Source organism: Pogona vitticeps, chromosome 1, assembly GCF_051106095.1.
Source record: "Pogona vitticeps strain Pit_001003342236 chromosome 1, PviZW2.1, whole genome shotgun sequence".
Lineage (NCBI taxonomy): Eukaryota > Metazoa > Chordata > Lepidosauria > Squamata > Agamidae > Pogona > Pogona vitticeps.
The window spans coordinates 353,862,576-353,881,496 of record NC_135783.1 but is presented as its reverse complement, the minus strand read 5'-3'; the positions used below and the strand labels follow the sequence as shown (position 1 = coordinate 353,881,496).

At 42.6% G+C, this 18,921-nt stretch overlaps 1 protein-coding gene across 2 annotated transcripts in view; it reads right to left on the bottom strand.

The window, feature by feature from the left end:
- Positions 1 to 18,921, bottom strand: part of SOS2 (SOS Ras/Rho guanine nucleotide exchange factor 2) — a 51,554-nt gene that overhangs the window by 13,281 nt on the left and 19,352 nt on the right. For both annotated transcript variants that reach the window (XM_072986924.2, XM_072986925.2), the window contains 11 exons: positions 17,139 to 17,282; positions 15,082 to 15,192; positions 13,259 to 13,357; positions 10,015 to 10,142; positions 9,113 to 9,768; positions 8,550 to 8,631; positions 7,815 to 7,937; positions 5,476 to 5,579; positions 3,596 to 3,812; positions 3,173 to 3,292; positions 1,613 to 1,775 (listed from right to left, as the gene is read on the bottom strand). In XM_072986924.2, the coding sequence (XP_072843025.2) occupies positions 1,613 to 1,775; positions 3,173 to 3,292; positions 3,596 to 3,812; positions 5,476 to 5,579; positions 7,815 to 7,937; positions 8,550 to 8,631; positions 9,113 to 9,768; positions 10,015 to 10,142; positions 13,259 to 13,357; positions 15,082 to 15,192; positions 17,139 to 17,282 (1,947 nt within the window). The remainder of the gene's footprint in view (positions 1 to 1,612; positions 1,776 to 3,172; positions 3,293 to 3,595; positions 3,813 to 5,475; positions 5,580 to 7,814; positions 7,938 to 8,549; positions 8,632 to 9,112; positions 9,769 to 10,014; positions 10,143 to 13,258; positions 13,358 to 15,081; positions 15,193 to 17,138; positions 17,283 to 18,921) is intronic.

Here is an 18,921-nt window from a genome sequence, read left to right as displayed (position 1 = left end):
CTTGCTTTGCTATACGAGTCTTTTAATGGTCTCTGTTTCGTTAGACAGGTGTCTTCACTTGGGAACCGCGTTTTGCTTAATGATGTTTCCTATGGCAATTTTCACTTTACGATGACAATCTGTTCCCATTGGATTTTCGCGGAACGAATTAATATCGTCTTGCGAGACACCACTGTATCATGAGTCCTAGCTCAGTCCACTAGACCACACTAGCAATCTACCTGCTGGCAAGTCAATTCCCTTTGCTGGGCTTTCTAGGTACCGAGGACTGAGAAGTGGTATTCCACTCCCTTCTTCTAAGCGTGCTCTGGGACTTTGCCACTGGCCCAAGGCTGGCTCTTCCCCCAAGAGACACACTCAAGAAATGACCTCTCGAAAAGAACCTGCAGCCGGGCGCACCCAACTCACTGAGTTAGCCAGCCAACGAGTTGGTTAAATTAGCCAGAATAATATATATTAATTTAATTTAATTTAATTTAATTTAATTTAATTTATATCCCGCCTATCTAGTCAATTAAGACCACTCTAGGCGGCTTACAACAAAAATACTATAACCATGTAATTAAAAACAATTTTATATAAGGGAAAAACTTAGGTCAAGGAGGGACAGACACTAGGAAGAGGAAAGAGAGGAAAATCGGGAGTTAGGGAGTTATATATATCAAATAATGAAGATGAGCATTTAATATGCAAAGAGACTATGCCATGGTAACTCCTGATCAGTTGGACAATGGAAGTCAGACAATGTGCAAGGCTGACCGGGGGCGGCGGGGGGACGGGACAATTCAAATACCATGAAGCACTAGGAAGACAAATAAGTGGGTTCTTGATCAAAAGGAGCCTCAATTCTCAGCTAAAATGATTAAATATTTTGGACTTATCTTGAGAAGCAGCACTGGAAAAGACAATAATGCCGGGAAAAGTGGAAGGGAGTAGAAAAATTGATTGTGAGATGGGATGGCACAATCATGGAAGCCATGTCCTTCTACGGCTTCCTAAAGAGTTAAGTGGGGTTGCTAAAAATGGACTTTAATAATCTGTTTATAGGGCTTTCGTAGGTCAGAAGCAACTTGACAACACATTTATAGAAACAGAGATATAAATTGTATTTTCATTTTCTGAAACCTGGTTCCATAGTCAGCTCTCATGTCTGCCAGACATCCTAAGCATGCTACGGATACATTCCCAGGTATAGCAAGGATGCTTCTAATAACCAATAAAATATGTCACATATGGAATGAAATATAGACTTTTATAATACAGAAAGGCTGCCCTAAAAACCACCACTCTCCAGGGTTCATTCTGGCAGAACATAAAGTAAAAGCAAGCACGAACAAATCTCTCCGAATGTTAAGCTAAATCCTTTGCTGCTTTACATTTGGAGAATCTAAGAACAAAAACAGCCCAACCTGGTGACCATGTTAGTATAACTGTCCAGTTTCTCGTTTCCTTTACCTGCTTCTTGAAATATAACCTTGTTTTTTAAACAAGGCAATCCCACCGCTCACTCTCTACACGCCATTGCATAGTTGCATTGAGATTCAATTGCCGTTAAATATGATTTTAAAGTGACCGGCTCCATTTGAATCGCTAAGACAGAAAGAAGACTCACCTCAAAGGTATGATCCAATCTGTACACAGAGACGGAATTCATGGCGCTGACAATCTCCAGCACACCATTGAAATTATTCAAGTCTTGGAAAACCTGCAAAATTTCTATGATTCTGCTTAACACAGCCACCCGCTCTTCAAAGTTGTCTGTTTCTACTATACACCTAAATTATGAGAAATTGGGGGGGGGGGGGTGGGGAGAGAGGAGAGAAGCACATTTTTTTGCTGAGTTTTTTTTAAAGATTCCATATGCAGAAGGCGCTTAGGCTGCCACACAAAAGGACGCTAACCCCTTTTATTCTCACACTAAAAACGTTACACTGAGGGTTGAGTGAGTGAACAATATTTTGAATGGAGTTCTTTCCCTGTTTCAATGTTCTGTCCCTTGTGCCATGCTGAAAACAGCATGAAATATCTAAGTGCACATGTGCAGAATAAATTAGAACATCAAGAAAATCCCATCTGGCAAACCAAGGGAATATACCTGACAGTTCCATACTTCTTTTCCCCCAAAAAAAGAAATGCCTACCCACTGCTTTTTAATCTCTTTTCAATTCTTTGCAATTTAAAGCTGTTCTGAAAATCTGGAAAGACAGCTGTGCAAAGTAAAATGTCAGAAACAGGATGTGCAACTCTCCCACCACGGCTTTTCACAGAACTGTGAAGTTAGGAAGGTCCTCAAAGGTCACGTAGTCAATCCCGCTGCCAATTAGAAAACAGGAGGCTTAAGAAGCCCATACCTCTCTTCTGCTTAGAAGTTAAAAACAGAATGTAGCTGTTGAACCGTTAGATGCAAATAGGGGTGGGATTGATATTTATTTGTGGTTTATTATTCTAAATAGTTTTATAATGAGTCCTACTTTTGTATTTTCAAAAGGACGTTTACAGTGATAAATGTTAAGAAGGGGAAGAATACAGTATATCCAAATGAAAGCAATGAGAGAGAGAAAGAGAGAGAGAGAGAAAATACCTGCTGAGGAAGCAGTAGTACCTTTACACCCTGCTGCAAACATTCTGGCCTTAATAATAATGAGAACTGAACAGGGGGAAAAATCAGTAACTGTTTTGTAATATAAGCTGTCCATAACAGGCCTCCCCCAACAGTTAAGGAAGTGATGACTATAATCCTATTCCATTGTACAGTGGTGCCCCGCATAGCGAGCGCACCGTTTAACGATGAATCCACATAGCGACGCGTTTTTTGCGATCGCAAAAGTGATCGCATAACGATGTTCTCAATGGCTAAAAATCGCATTGCGATGTTTTAAAAACAGCTGATCTGCGGTTCCAAAATGGCCGCTGGGAAAAAAATGGCCGCCCGCAGCGTTTTCATGTGGTTTCCTCGCATACCGGGCGGCGAAAATGGCGACCATATGGAGGATTTCTGCATAGTGGTGAGTTTTTCCCCCATAGGAACGCATTAAAGGTTTTAATGCATTCCTATGGGGTTTTTAGTCCCGCATAGCGACAAATCTGGATAGCAACAATTTTTTCAGAATGGACTATTGTCGCTATGCGGGGCACCACTGTATCTCCTCATTCAGCTTAATTCAGCACTTACTTCTCAAACCAAAGTGTAAGATTTGTTGTATGCCGAATCATTTTCAGTAAATTTGGAGAGTTTATTTCTTTATCTTCTTTTGTCCACACACTCCCGACAAGTTCAGAGGGCTGGACAGCTCTGAAAAAAAAAGAAAGAAAGCAGGAGAGGATATGAGATACAGAAAGTTGAAGGCATTTAAGCCTTAATCCTACTTGTGGTGCAGTGGTTAAACTGCAGGACTGCAGCCAAAATTCTGCTCAGGGCCCAGGTTCAATCCCAGGGAGCTTGTGTGAGGTTCAGTCAGTCTTCCATCCTTCTGAAGTCAGTAAATTGAGCACCCAGATCACTGGGGGGGCAGGGGGCAGCCTGCATAACTGAATTGCAATTATCACTTTCAGAGGTACGATGCAGGGAATCGGCATCCCAATAAAACAGCCTTACCGGTAGAGATCAGACTCCAGGAGAGTCAGTTGCCGAGCAATCTCTATGGGATGCAGCGTCATGAGGTCAAACGTTTCAAACTGGCGGCTGATGTGCCACTCGATGGGTGGCGGGGGGCTCTCGAATGTTATGTTGTGACTGACCCCATTGGCGTGAGCTTGTTTTTTCCTCCTGATTATCTTTGCAATGGATTCTACCCACTTCTTCATAGATTTGCCTGGAAGACACGGAGGGAAGGCTTGTACAGTTGCACTTCAGTGTGTTACCGCAGAGTTATTCAAGTGGATCTTGAACCGCACACAGAGCAAACATTAAAAAGAGAAGTTTCCTTGTTAGAAACGGGGATCAAACTGGGGGTGAGGGTGGTGGTGAATGTTTGAGAAAGCAAATCTGAGATAACAAGAGCCATGAAGCAGTAGGTTTTTGGAAAAATAAGAAGCTAACGTAGACTGTGGCACATTGCAGCCCAGCTCTGCCGACCCTGGCAGTGACTTCTTCTAGTTTCTGACACGGTTTTCTAGTCCTACTGCAACTAAAGCAAGTTTTTTTAATCAATGCACTGTAGTTCCCTTCCAGTGTCCACGCCAAACACTGCGTGTCTAAATCAAGCACATTCTGGATTCTGCACAGCACACAAATGGAGCCTCGTGTACACACTGATCGAAAGAAGGAGCAGGGGTGCCTTTGGGGTGGACCCCTTTCTTAATCCTATTGCACCACAATGCATGTGGTTGCGCGTGCACACACACACACGCTCTACTACAAATTCTATGTCAAGAAAAACTGAAATCTTCAGCCTGTGTATAATACATGAATAAGAAAATGTCTCCACTGATCCGTGGCACAGCGGTTAAACTGCAGAACTGCACCGAAGCCTCTGCTCACAACCTGAATTCAATCCCAATGGACTCAGGTAGCCTGCTCGAGGTTGACTCAGTCTTCCATTCTTCCGAGGTCGGTAATTTGAGTACCCAGCTCAGTGGGAGGGGGAGCAGCATATATAAGTTGCATAGTTAAATTATAAACTGCCAAGAGAGTGGAGTTTAAAGCGCTATGGGGCAGTATATAAGCAGCATACTTCGGCTTTTTGATTCTATGGTCTTGGGGAACGGATTTTCTGCTTGTGCTAGTCAAAGGCAAAGGAAGATGCTTTTTCCCCACGAGAGCCCTTTCCTGCCCCACCCCACCCAAGGAGGTGTCTGGTATGGTCTGTGGTAGCAGCAGAAAAGGAGGTGGGTTGTTCTCTCCCACCTGCACCGACTTGTGGAAGCTGTTTCCACAGGCACAGCAGGAGCACTGACCTCCTGGCAACCAAGCCTTTTCCACCAGCTACATTTTTAAGTACACAATCACTGGGCTCCCACAATCTCCTACATGATTGTATCTTCCACATAGGAGCCTGTGTGTGCCCTTCTCATCCGGCAAGCACACAAATATTTATCCAGCTGAGTAAATGAAAGACAGGAACGTCTGTATGTATTACATGTGACAGCATACCCAGTTTTCTTATAAAGTGAAGGAAATCAGCTGTTTGTATTATTTAAAAAAATTGTGTAAAGGATTACATGAATTTTTCCCCTGTTAAAAAGCAAGAAACAGATCCAAAGATATTCGGAGCCCTCCTGCCCAGTGCTGTGTTTTTCCTTTTGCAAAACAGAAAGTGAATTAGACAGGAAATTGACATCAGACCATTGGCTTGCAGCACTTGTAAATACCATTGTCTTCAGATGCATGTGTAGGCACAGCCCAAGTACGGTAAGTAAAACACTGAGGGCTTCAAGAAAAGCTACATGTGAGAGATCAGGCAATAACCCGCAAATCGAATGAAGTGGAACACCTGGACTGGAACAATATGATTCGAGTCAATTAAAGCCACATACCTCTTACAGTAGAAATAAATGTTTCCAGTCTATCAAGAAGCTCATGATCTCTTTCAAAGTCATAAAAATGATGTTCCACCCAGTGCCGAAACACATTTAATATCCTGGAGGGGTCAGAAATAAGAGAGAGTGAAATGACACCCTTTTAATCTCTGCTACTCTTCCCCCTGACATCTAACCAAAGAAAAAGCAAGAGCTATAGGGAAAGATGGCATTTTCTAGCATGGGCTATAATGTGGAAAAATTTGCCAGCCACCAAGTTTAGCCTCAAGCGTTTTTACAAACATTAAATCCTTGTGGATCCAACTGCCCAGACAGATGGTGCTCGTGTCTTTTGCAAGGAAAGGGAAAACTACTTCCCTACGCTACTTTGGGTAAACGTTTCTGTCTCCCTTATCATGTTACTCTGAAAACTCAGGACAGAAGGTGAACGACGTATAGAAAGTTTCCACTAGAGATGGGGGTATTAATATACGAATATCCTCCCACAGGTGGCGATAACGAGGGTCCAGCCCCCTGGGGCCGGATCATCCACTCACCATTGGCTGCTGCTGCGGGCCCCACACTCCCTATCATTTCGGAGCTCAGTTGGCTAGGCGCTCCTGGCAGGAGGCGGGACGAGGAGCCTCTTTGACAGGTCGAAGAGTGGCTGGCTGGCTGGGCGCTCCGAAGCAAAAGGAAGGGAGTGCCGAGCCCGCTGCAGCAGCGGACAGTGTGTGGATGGTCCTGCCTCAGGTGGCCAGACCCTCATTATGTCCACCTGTGGGGGAGGATATTTGTATATGTCTACTTTCCACCTTTTTACAGACCTATACTTCTAAGGTGGAAATCTCACACTTTCTAGCTTGAGGTGAGCTAGATGTTGTCTTTCGGAAATGCAATGCAGCCGCTGCAGATGCCCCGTTGAGATTTCTATTTGGAACATTCCATGTGGCCTAGTACAGTGGTACCTCGACTTAAGAACTTAATCCGTATTGGGACTGTGTTATAAAGTCGAAACATTCTTAAGTCGAAGCACCATTTCCCATAGGAATGCACTGAAAACCATTTAACCTGTATCTGCTGTTTTTCGTTCTTAAGTCGAGGCACTGTTCTTAATCGAAGCATTAGTTCCCATAGGAACTAATGCAAAGCTGGTTAATCCGTATCTACCACTAGGGGACAATTTTCTTCTTCTTCTTTTGACATAAGGTGAACTTAGGTCAAAAACAGGGTAGGAAAGGGTGTTTTTTTTTTTGTTCTTAAGTTGAGGCTCCGATCTCAAGTCGAAGCAACTTTTTGCAAACGGAGCTGTTCTTAACTCGAATCGTTCTTCTGTAGGGACATTCTCAAGTCAAGGTACCGCTGTAGTCACTGGAGAAGATGGATTTTTTTTTAAAAAAAGAAATCACTACAGCCCGGTAATAGTGATTTCATTCTAGAACATATATGGAAGTTACTGTCTTTCCTCCAAAAAGGAAACCCTCTAATTTAGCATAAGATCACTTTCTTCTACTGCATTCAAAACAACAACAACAGAACAAAAAACAAAAACACACAAAAGCCCCATGGGCTTTTATAAGCTGCCTAGAGTGGTCGTAATTGACCAGATAGGTGGGATATAAATAAATAAAATAAATAAACAAATAAATAATAATCCTATGCAAATCTCTTCAGAAGTAAGAGCTTTTTGAGTTCAAGGAGGCTTACTTCCACACTATGCGTCTGTAAACTGCAAAATAGACCCCCAATTTCCCCTTAAAACAACAGCCAAACAAATCCTGTTCCAACATGCATGTTATCCTATTATCTTGGGAGGCTTATTTAAAAAATAAATAAATAAATTCTCGAATTTTAGATTCTAAATGCATTTCAAAGAGAGAGCGAAGACGAGGGAAGCAAATATATAAGATACAGTACTATTATCAGCTAGTGTAATACAGGCTTATTGCACATTCCCCAAGCTATCTGCTTATTCTTGATGCTGACAGACATTTTAAAAGTGCTCTACACACTGTAAACCTCAGTAATCTTTATCTACCTATCAGGGAGGTTGGCGCTCCTCCTTCTCATACATTTGCAAAAGGGCTAACGTGAGAGATCTGCCTAAGCGCATCCGGTCTGATGCTCCTGACTGAGAAAAGGAATCTAAATGTCTGAGGATATACTGCTACTATTACACATAAGCTCCTGGTTCACACATGCAGGAACTCTATGGACAAGCACTCAGTGCCTTACATTCTCCGTCAGTGTTACAAGCGAGGAGAGTTTTGTATTCTCTCACAGACAGTGATTACACCCCTGTGTCCCATCATTTGAATGGGGCTCCCGGACCCTGCGAAAGAAAGCGAAATGCATACCTGAGCTGCACCGGTTGGATGTATTCCTTCCGGAATCTTTTAAGGTCCGCACTGATTGGCTGATCTCCTTTCTCGATGGCCAGCCTGTCGGCTTCTGTTGGCTCAGGCTCTGGGATTTCAAAGCTAGCAATCAAAAGAAGTTGGAAGGTGAATATGCCCAGAATGCAAAGAAAGGAGTCCCACCCCAGGACGTTTTGGGAGTCATGTAGCCACCCCGGCCGCGCAGCTACTGAAGACAGATTTAAAATACTGATCTTGGGGAACATGCAAAAAAACAAACAAAAAAGCCCAAAAAACAAAAAACACACTACCCAATATTTAATAATCCTAACCCCAGTTTTGTAGCTCTGTATCAGCCAAATATACTTCCAGTAGAAAAAACAACATACGTTTCCTATCCTTTTCCACCAAGCTGTAAGAAAGATTCCACTCTCTTAAGAAATCAATTTTTGGCTAAAATCCAGTATCACAACTTTTCTTAACTGATAACATGCTCTATATTCAATTTAGTACGAACTGTTTCAGCATTATATTGCCAAACAACGGAATTATTTCAAATGCATCACTTCATGGCCCCAGGAGGAGAGGAGAGGAGAAGAGGAGAGATCTGAACCAAATGAATACGTATGCCAATATGAACTGATTATATAGGCCACCAAAACAGACATTTCTTGCTGCAAATATAAGAATAAAAAACAACTACAGATCATCATATGGCAGTTTTTAAAAACTTACCGCTCTATCAATAAATCCAGGAGTTCTTGTGGCTTACAAAAGGAGCGGTATGTAGTAAGAAAAGTCCGTACAAAATTTGGATCTGGGAAAGCAAAGAGGAAAAAAAATTTTTTTAGCACCGTCTCATATTAGATTAGGGACATGGTGGCACTGTGGGTTAAACTGCAGAAGCCTCTGTGCTGCAGGGTCAGAAGACCAGCCGTCGTAAGATCGAATCCACATGACAGAGTGAGATCCCGTCGCTTGTCCCAGCTCCCGCCAACCTAGCAGTTCAAAAGCATGCAAAATGCAAAAATGCAAGTAAATAGGTACCACCATGGTGGGAAGGTAACGGCGTTCCGTGTCTAAGTCGCACTGGCCATGTGATCACGGAAGATTGTCTTCGGACAAACCCTAGCTCTATGGGTTGGAAACGGAGATGAGCACTGCCCCCTAGAGTCGGACATGACTGGACTCAATGTCAAGGGGAACCTTTACCTTTACCTATTTATTAGAGACCTCTACCTTGGTTGCAACAAACACAATTCCCTGAAGTCACTCAAAAGAAAAAAAAGCACCGATACCTGCATACATGTGGTAGGTGAGCCTTTCAATGAGCTTCACGACCGTTCCACCTTTGATTATGGGGATCCCATTCCTGCTTTGAAGATTGTCTTCAAAAACAATATTCTCCTCGGAGTCCTCCACAGCAAAGCGATAGACGCTTGGGCTGGGGAGCCTCAGGGGCTGTTCGTTCTCTTCCTTGAGCAGCACCGCATCCAACATCCGGTCCAAAGTGCTGCGGTACTGGAGGGAAATGAGGGCGGCCATCCAGTGGTTCTTCTCCTCGGCAGACTTGGCAGCAAAGATGAAGCTGTTTTCATCTTTTGGAACCAGTTCAAAAGCATTCCTGTATTCGCACGCGTCCTCCTTATCCACAATGTGGACCTTCCTCATGATGATTTTTTCTTTGAGTCGGTACTCGGCACTGCTGTAGCCGGGAAGGCGGGACTGTCCGTGGTTGGCTTTACAGCTGATCATTAAACCATCAAAAAGAAAGACATGCCGTTCGTGCTTGGCTCCTACTCTGGCTAAGGTCCCTTCCATGATGAATTCACTGCAGCACTGACCAATATCTTTCCCTTCCCAGCCGTCAATATTCTTCTGGATCTCATTCATTTTTTTAATGGCCAGATGTTTGCTTCTTATTTGACAGTTGTAGAACCAAAACACCGGCTCCCTATAACACACACATTTTGTTAGAATACAGGACTTCGAATATAGTCCGTTTTCAATGGCAAAGGGGACCAAAAGATCAGACTTGGGCTGTTGGCTTTGATTTAAACACACCTCTTGTCTCGGTAACCAGAACAAATGCCACTTTCAAAAATGCACTGCAGCAAAATACTGACAACATGCAAAATGATGCCTGTGCTTTCAGAACTTATTTTGTGTTCCAAGTCCACCGAAAAGTTAATTTTCTTACCCAGGTCGGCGGCGAGGTGAGTGTTTGTTATATATGCGTTCCATGCTACACTGGAGATTCAGGAGAGCTGTGATGGCTTGCTTCAAGCATTCACAATCTTCTTCATCTTCACTACATTCCTGCAATTGCTAAGAAGACAGATATTTACAAGTGGAGCCTCTATTTAAGGAATTAATCCGTACAGTGGTGCCTCGCACAACGAGTGCCTCACACAACGATGAATTCACACAACGATGGCTTTTCATGAAAAATTTGCCACCTCACACAACGATGTTTCCTATGGGGAATTTTCACACAACGATGTCCCTTTTTGCTCCTGTAAAAGTGCCTTAAACTGTTTGAAAAGTGTTTTAAATGCTTGCTATCGTTAGCCCACCTCCTGAAACCTATGCAAACTTAATTTGGTGTTGTTCTGAGGCGTCCTTAATTTTTGGTGATTTTTTGTTTTCTCCATTGAAAGCCATTGGATGGACAGTTCAATAGAGTTCAATGAGAGAAAAAACAAAAAAATCACCAAAAATTAAGGACGCCTCAGAACAACACCAAATTAAGTTTGCATACGTTTCAGGAGGTGGGCTAACGATTGCAAGCATTTAAAACACTTTTCAAACAGTTTAAGGCACTTTTACAGGAGCGAAAAGGGACTTCGCAAACCCATTCAAATGCATTGAGTTGGCTTCAATGCATTTCAATTGGGGAACCGCGTTTCCCTCAACGATGTTTCCTTTGGGGATTTTCGCTTAAGGACGGCAATCCGTTCTAATTGGAACGGATTAACCGGTTTTCAATGCATTCCTATGGGAAATGGTGTTTCACAGAACGATGTTTCACAGAACTTTTTTTTTTGAACAAATTAACATCGTTGTGCGAGGCACCACTGCATTGGAATGGCGGCTGCAAGTTGAAAAGTCTGTAGGTCGAATCTCCATTGACCTACAGTGCATTGAAAACCGATTAATCCCATAACCAGCGGTTTTTATTCTATTTTTGTTCCATTTGGGGTTTTTTCTGGTCTGTAAGTCGATTCTCCGGCTGCAAGTCGAATCTAAATTTTGCAGCCAGAGAAGTCTGTAACTCGAAAAGTCTGTAAGTCGAGCCGTCTGTAAGTCGAGGGTCCACTGTATTTGTAACAGACTTGAGTTGCACATAGAACAATAAAACTAATAATAAATAATAAATAGAGCAGCACTGGGTGAGTGAGTGGGAAGATTTATATAATACTACAGTTAAGAAATAATGCAAATCCACACAGTATGGGATTTCCCATGAAAACCCCTACAAACCGCTGGACGATATGAACACTTTCTTACACATGTGATTGACCAGTTTATATATGTGGCTGTCATTGTTCTAATTCAAGTATTAGAAAAGGTAAATGACCAGGATAGATTTGCATGGAAATGGAAGTCAAGGTTGTTCTTCAGGGAACTTTCGGACGACTGTTCCACAAGCAAAAACGTTTACCTTTGGGTCAGTCTGTTCCCTTCACTGTTGTTAATGCCACCCCCACGCCCCTGTTTGATTAAATGTTAGGGCTTCCATCCTTCCTGGGCTTATTGTCTCTGCCTCCTTCAAGTATTCCAGGAGAGGCAATCCTCATTGCCATAACCAAGTGTCTTGCATACAACTTGTTTCCTAAATCATTCTGGCTGAACGGGTGAAGAGCTGACTCTTCAGGACAAACAAGAGAGGCATACTTTCCTTGGTAGGGACCAACAAGCAGAGCGATTCCTCCTTCTCTCGAATCAAGACACCCCAAGAATATGCAAACACTCTGCATTCTACTTAGTTCCTGAGACAATCAAGTCTTGAGAGCTACTAAGATTAGGAAGGTATACACAGCCTCCTTCTGCACTCAGTAAGTTTGTGCATTAAATATCCATGCCGTGTCCTCTTTGTCCCTCTTCCCTATTTTCTATTATTGAGGGGTGCCCCACACAATATACTATCCCGCATTATGCAGTGGGCCGAACTGTGGGGAAAGAGCTGAAGAAAAGTCCCATCCCTGGCTTCAACTCATACAAGGGATGGCTTCCAACTGTAAAACAAAACGCTAAGCAGTCATGCTGTGGAACGTTTCAAAAAAAAATAAAATGAAATTATTGCCTGCTCAGCATTGCAGTCACTTTCTCCTGCACACATAACAAATCCATTTCCAAGGGTGATACCTAATGTGGAGGCAACAAGCTCCTAAAGGCAGTTGCAATGGCTAAAGGGGAAGTTTTTTGAGCCATGAGGAATCTTGGCCTGCCGTGACACATTGCCTCGAGGCTACACATTCCCTTATACCTGACTGGCTGTAATTCTTACTGTTTACTCCTGCAGGACATGACAGCGGTATTTTGGTTCTGAGGGGAGGACATTCCTCTGTGCGCACCCCGGCTGGGTTCAAAGCCAGGAGCAGGTAGAAGAATGCAAAGCAGGCAGCAAGGGAACGTTCAATATAACCTAGCCCCGAGGTGGGAAGGCTGGAGACATGTAACCTTTTAAAACAGTTCTGTTCAGCTAAAACCTTGTGACTCATTGATCCGTTCTAAAATGATAAATGCAAGATCTTGGCCCAGTTAGTGGTAAGTAATGTACACGAAGCATTATCTTGAAACTACTTCTGCTTATTGCAAGTTTTACTGAATGAGATTGGAATAAGAATACGTTCAAATTCTTTGCAAAAATCCCAACAAGCCCTTTTGTGGCCCATTCAGAACTGTCGAAGGATTATTCATTCATGTTGGCCTATCTACCTATCCCCAGTTTCCCTTTCTAAATTCTAGGTTACTGGATACACTTATGCATAACAGCATAACATATCCATGATCTTATTTATGTTCACCAAGAGACAGAAATTTCTAGGGTCAGGGGGCAGCCGTGTTACTACATTGCAGGGAAAAAAAAGTCTTGTGGTACCCTAAAGATGAGTTGGTTTCATGGGGCATAAGCCTTTGTTGATTCCAGTCTCCTGCCTCTGAAGGAGGTGGTGGGAGGAGTTCACAAAATCGTATGCCAAAGAGAACCTGCCATGCCTTACGCCGTGAGAAGATTCTTCTGTCTCCCATGACCTCCTCGCCAAATATTATTCCAAAGGGAAAATATTTAAAGTTTTTAAAATTTCCACGTAACAATTAAACTTATCCTTTTTGAGCTGACAATAGATAAAACACAAGTTCCACAAACACTCTCTTTCGCCATTCAATGAGAATATATTTTCTACCTCGTTTCTTCTTTCTTTTGAAGAGTGTTTTCTCACCTGTAATAATTCAAAGTAGTGCAAACAGTGATAAACAGGAACCAACATGAGCCTCGGAAGGACATACTGCACTGCTTCTTTAAAGCCATCGGCAATTGACTGGGGGGGAAATGAAATCAAAATGCAAACTTTAATTCATTAGTTGTCCTAAAAAGAAAAAAGACCATAAGAATTTTTTTTAAATGTCTGATTGTATAATTAAGTTGTTTTCTGTGGGACAACCTAGGTATTGTAGACCTTCTGCAAAAGAAGTCAGGGTCCCACCCCCGACAAGAAACATCTGAGCAAACTAGAATGCGCTGTACATAAATCTCCTTCTGCAGGGGACTACGATCAGTAGTAGTAGATAATTTGATTTCAGTGCAGAAGGCGCCAGCTTTTGATTCAGCATCTTCAGATAAAGTACTCAGGCAGCAGATCTATGCAGGAGCCCTGCTTAAGACCTTAGACAACATCTGCTAGTCAGGCACAGCAGACGGTATTAAGCTATCTAGACGTGGCATGACTTAATTTGAAAAACAAACTATAATCAGCAACTTGTTACCGTGTTTCCCTGAAAATAAGACAGGGTCATATTAATTTTTGCTCCAAAAATGCATTAGGGCTTATTGTCAGGGGATGTTTTATTTTACAGTTATGTCATCTTCTGATTGCTGAACAATGCGTTTGTGCAGCAACCAGAAGTTTCACTTAACTGGGGCTTGTTTTGGGGGTAGTTTCACTTAACTGGGGCTTATTTTGGGGGTAGGGCTTATATTATGAGCATCCTGAAAAATCATACTAGGCTTATTTTCAGGTTAGGTCTTATTTTCGGGGAAACAGGGTAACTATTTACACCATTCCACATATGCTAGCATAAACAGCCCATAGGATTTCAGCGACTTTAAAAATGCAAAATTTAGTGGTGCCTGGTATGCACATCTCTAAAGGTAGCTGTATGAAATGTGGCACATTTGTGTACTCACCTGTTCAGGGTCTCTCGTGTTTCCAAATCCCATGTATTACCATTTACTAACCAAACACTACAGTCCTTTTGGTAATACAAGTCAATGAGAGAGCGGGTGATTTGGATTTCTGGACTGTAGTTTGAATTCAAAGCCCGAATCACACCTGACAAAGCCTGAGTTGCTTTAGATAAAACAGGAATATCACCCGCTGGCCTCTGAACCGAACAAGGAAACCCCATGCAAGCCCTAGTTCAGACCGTGGTTTAGAAGATTTTAAAGATTTTCCTTTTTAAAGCTGGGAACAAGGAGCTCCCTTTTACATGGCACCTATCGCCCGATTCCACCATAAAGATGTTTTCTATATTTGTTATGCACCCTCTCATCAAACAAAGCAGCGCCTTCCTCCAGCACTTTTAGAGGACCTAATTTCCCTTCTCCTGGCTATTTTTCCCATTGAAATGAAAAGCGGAATACAGCTTTATGAATACAGCTTTATAGTAAAGTTTTCCCAAAGGGCTGTATCTGGTAAGGCTGCAGTTTATGTGTATATAGGACTCCCAGAAGCCTCTTCGATGAACCCAAGAGACTGTTATAAACAGACTGAGGCCTGGGCATGTGTGTGTCTTCCTACTCTTCTGTCCACACCAGCAGCAACACATTACCGAAACAGCAACACATTACAGGAGATCAGGTCAGACATAGGTCAAGCTAGACACAAAGAGAGAAGCAAACAGAACTTCGTCCGTAGAAGTTGCCAGGAGGGAAACCAAACCCTCTTGAAATTCATTTGACTGAAAGCCTAGGTGTGTAGTTCCTAAATTTCATTTGACTGACAGCCTCAGTTTGAATCTTCTAAATATACTGACACATCCATACCTGGAAATGTAAAGCCACAGCAGGTTTAGCCATCAAGTTATTAAAATGTTCATGATACTGTGGTGAAAGGATGTCCTGGGATAAGGTCTCATAGGGATCAAAGGCTTGTTCCTAGGAAGAGACAGTAAGCAGTACAAGGTAACAGGCACTTTATTTGGGAAAATGCAAATTATATAATAATATATACGTACTTTTGTGTATTTAGAGGGATACAATCCAGGGTGATTTAGATTATGTCTCCTGAAGGTTCACATGAGTCAGACAAGATCCAAGTAAGGGATGCACCATTGCTTTTTTTTTGGACTCCAACTTCCAGAATACCTCAAGAATTCCGCAGGCAAAATACTGGGATTTCGAACCCACAGACACACCCCAACATTTCACCCTTCTGCACCAGGACCGAGCTCTAAGCCTGCAGGGCCTTGATTTAATCTGGTGCTTCCTGGGAGTTGTAGATCTACAGGGGGAGCCTCCTGAAGAACTATGATTCCAGGAAGCACTGTAGCAACTTCCTTTTTAAATTCATTACGGCCACAGCTGGGACATGCAGCCTCAGAGCTGAGCAAAATGTAGGTCTCAGAGTTGGAACTTCCAGAACTCTGGCGGATTCCTGAAGAATTCTGGGAGTTGAGAGTCGCAAAAAACAGAATGGCATATCCCTAGTCACCATTACATGAACGAAGAGGTCTTTTAACACAGTCGAAGCAAAGCAAGAAAATATGCAGGAGAATAAGATTTAGCTCGCAGGAAACATCCTCCAAACACATTACAAGCATATCACAGAAACAATTTCAACATATTGTGACTCCCTTGTCGTTTGTAAATTATTCATTTGCTCATACAAATTATGCATCTGATTCTTGCTTAGCTCAACCATTGCTCATTGCAAGCCACGGCTGAAAATCAGCCATGTCTGTGCAACTCATATCCTCCCTTCTCTCGCACTGTTCAAGAGCTCTCCCATTTATTCCTTGTTTTCTATAACACTAGTCCAGGGTTGGGCAAATAATTTCTATAGGGGGGGCCACATGTAAAATCTGAAATGTGTTCGGGGGCCGAACCAACTTTACTTAAAAATAAAATGGAACAGTGATGTTATGATTGTTTTTATGTTAAACTTGTTAATCTTCACAAATACTAAAGAGGTTTTTTGCGGTATGTTAAAGATAAGCAACTGATCAACTTTAGACAAAAAGCTATAAATGGTTTTGATGTTCAACTTGTTCAGCGAGGAGAAATCCAGTCTGCCTTGGGCTTGAGCAAATGCTTGAACACTGGACTACAGCAACGACTGGCGGGCCGGACAGGAGTGGCTCGCGGGCCATATGTGGCCCTCAGGCCGCACTTTGCCCAGGTCTGCACTAGTCTAACATGCGGTATAAAGTGGCAGGCCATAATTAGCTTTAACCTCAAATCGCAGTTTATGGAAACTGTGGTTTGGCACCCATTTGTGAAAATGGAAGTTTTTCAATCTGAATACAACCGAAAACTACAATTAGTGAAAATTAGGAAATGGAGGAAAGGATTTATGCATGAGAGGAAGAACTTGAAAAGGTAATCTCAATCGTGAAGCCATTGTTTGCTCCTCCTTCTAAACTAATCCATAATTTGTCAAAATTTATTATTTTAACACGTATTCTTTTGGGTTGTTGTAGGTTTTTTGGGCTGTTTGGCCATGAAAGTCTTCGAGAATACGCACATTCTTTTTATTGGTAGAGCTTTGGGTATAACTAAACATGCGCATGCCCAGCCAGCGCTACCGTGAGACAGAGTAACACCCCTGTCTCAAGCAGCACATTTTAGGGGTCCTGGAAAGGCTGTAAATAATTATTTAATTTGCTCTCATTGTCACTGTCATACCACAGGAAGTGGGAGGGGCATTTGTGCGATTTTCTGCCTCGTGTGCTAAAACCAACCGCCCCTAGATGAATCAGTGGGTCACTGTTCTGAGGCAAAAATGTTTCAGGCCACCCCTACATGCACAGACATGCGCTCCTCAATAGACCAAGCTGATGGAGAGGGAAGAGAAAACAAACTGAACCGTTTTCCCAGCTCACCTCTGCAAGATCCTCAAAACAGCTGCCAACCAGAGGATGGGGACTGCTTTCATCCGTCATCTCCACAGTGTCCTCAATTAAGCCCAAGAGCTTCACGGTCAATTCGTGAATATCCGTTATATTGCTAAATATCATGTCAATGTCCTGAGGAAAACAGAACTGTCCTGAATAGGCATATATGTGTCTCTGTCCATTCGCATTTCAACATCTGTTTGGTGAAAGTATATGTGAGGGTCACAATCAAACTGAGGGAAAAATAGGTTATTTCAGTCAACGGGATCAGCCATTCTCAACTCTTTTTTTGGGGGGGGGCACGGCCCTTCTTAGGTTCCAGGTGTCCGTCATACAAAGATATAATATGAACATATTCTCTGTCACAAACTTCTCATGTTTTCAGTCTGTGGCCCCCTTCACATATGCCAAGGTCCCCCAGGGGCCCTTATGGCCCCCGCTGAGACTGTCTAAGAAACAGCATTTTAACCCCCTGCTTCCTGCCAGCCTCACAGAATGCCTTCTTCCTTATGGGCTCCCAGCCCAATCTGACCGTTGGGAGTCCTTGCACTCTATAACAATAGGTAGGCATCCTTCAGTCTCGAAAGACTATGGTAGCGTGCTCTGTATGGAGGACCTGGAACAGCGTCTAGTGTGGCTGAGGAGGCCAATTTGAGAGTTACAATCTCTTCCACACTGAAGACAAATACAATCTCTCCCCTGTCCAGCTCCCTGGTTTTGCTTCCTTTGTGACTTCCTCTTTGCCTCGGCCTGCTGGACAAGGGTCTCTTCAAATTGGGAGAGGCCGTGATGTACCGCCTGCCTCCAGGCTGAACGATCAGATGTCAGAGTTTCCCATCTGTTGAGGTCTATTCCTAAGGCCTTCAGATCCCGCTTGCAGATATCCTTGTATCGCAGCTGTGGTCTCCCTCTGGGGCGATTTCCTTGCACTAATTCTCCATATAGGAGATCCTTTGGAATCCGACCATCAGCCATTCTCACAACGTGCCCAAGCCAGCGTAGACGTCGCTGTTTCAGTAATGTATGCATGCTGAAAATTCCAGCTCGTTCTAGGACTACTCTATTTGGAACTCTATAACAATAAGCTATTATTAACAACAGTGTGCTCTCAAGTTGATTTTGACATGGTGACCCTTCTCCAGGGTTTTTGGAGAAGTATCTGGATTAAAAATGAGTAAATAAAAAACATAAGTTTTGACCAAAAATATGAAGAAAGAGATCGAAAATTTAGTAGAAATGACAGGTTTTAAAGAGGGCAAAAAATTAACTACCTAGGAATTCAGATTACCCCCCCCCCAAAAAAAAAGAACTTTGATAAAAGACAATGACATTAAATTAATTGGTACAATCAAAAAAGGTCTGGAAAAAAGGTCAAAATTTCAAATATCATTTATGGGGAGGATTGAAGCTGTGAAGATGAATGTATTACCTAAAATGATATTTCTTTTTTGGACAATACCAGTTCTTACAAAAGAATTACCCGTATTTTTCGCTCCATAAGACGCACCTTTCCATAAGACGCACCGATTTTTTAGGAGAAGAAAACAGGAAAATATAATCTGTTTTCTTCGCTCCATAAGATGCACAGACTTTCCACCCCCCTGTTTTGTGGGAAAAAAGTGAGTCTTATGGTGCAAAAAATACAGTAATACTTCAAGAATTTACCAAATAAAGTTTGAATGGCAAGGGAAAAAAACTAGAATAAAAACCAAAGCACTTCAAAGCACTAATGGTCTTCCCTTTTAAACTCAGGAATGTTCCAAACCTTTGC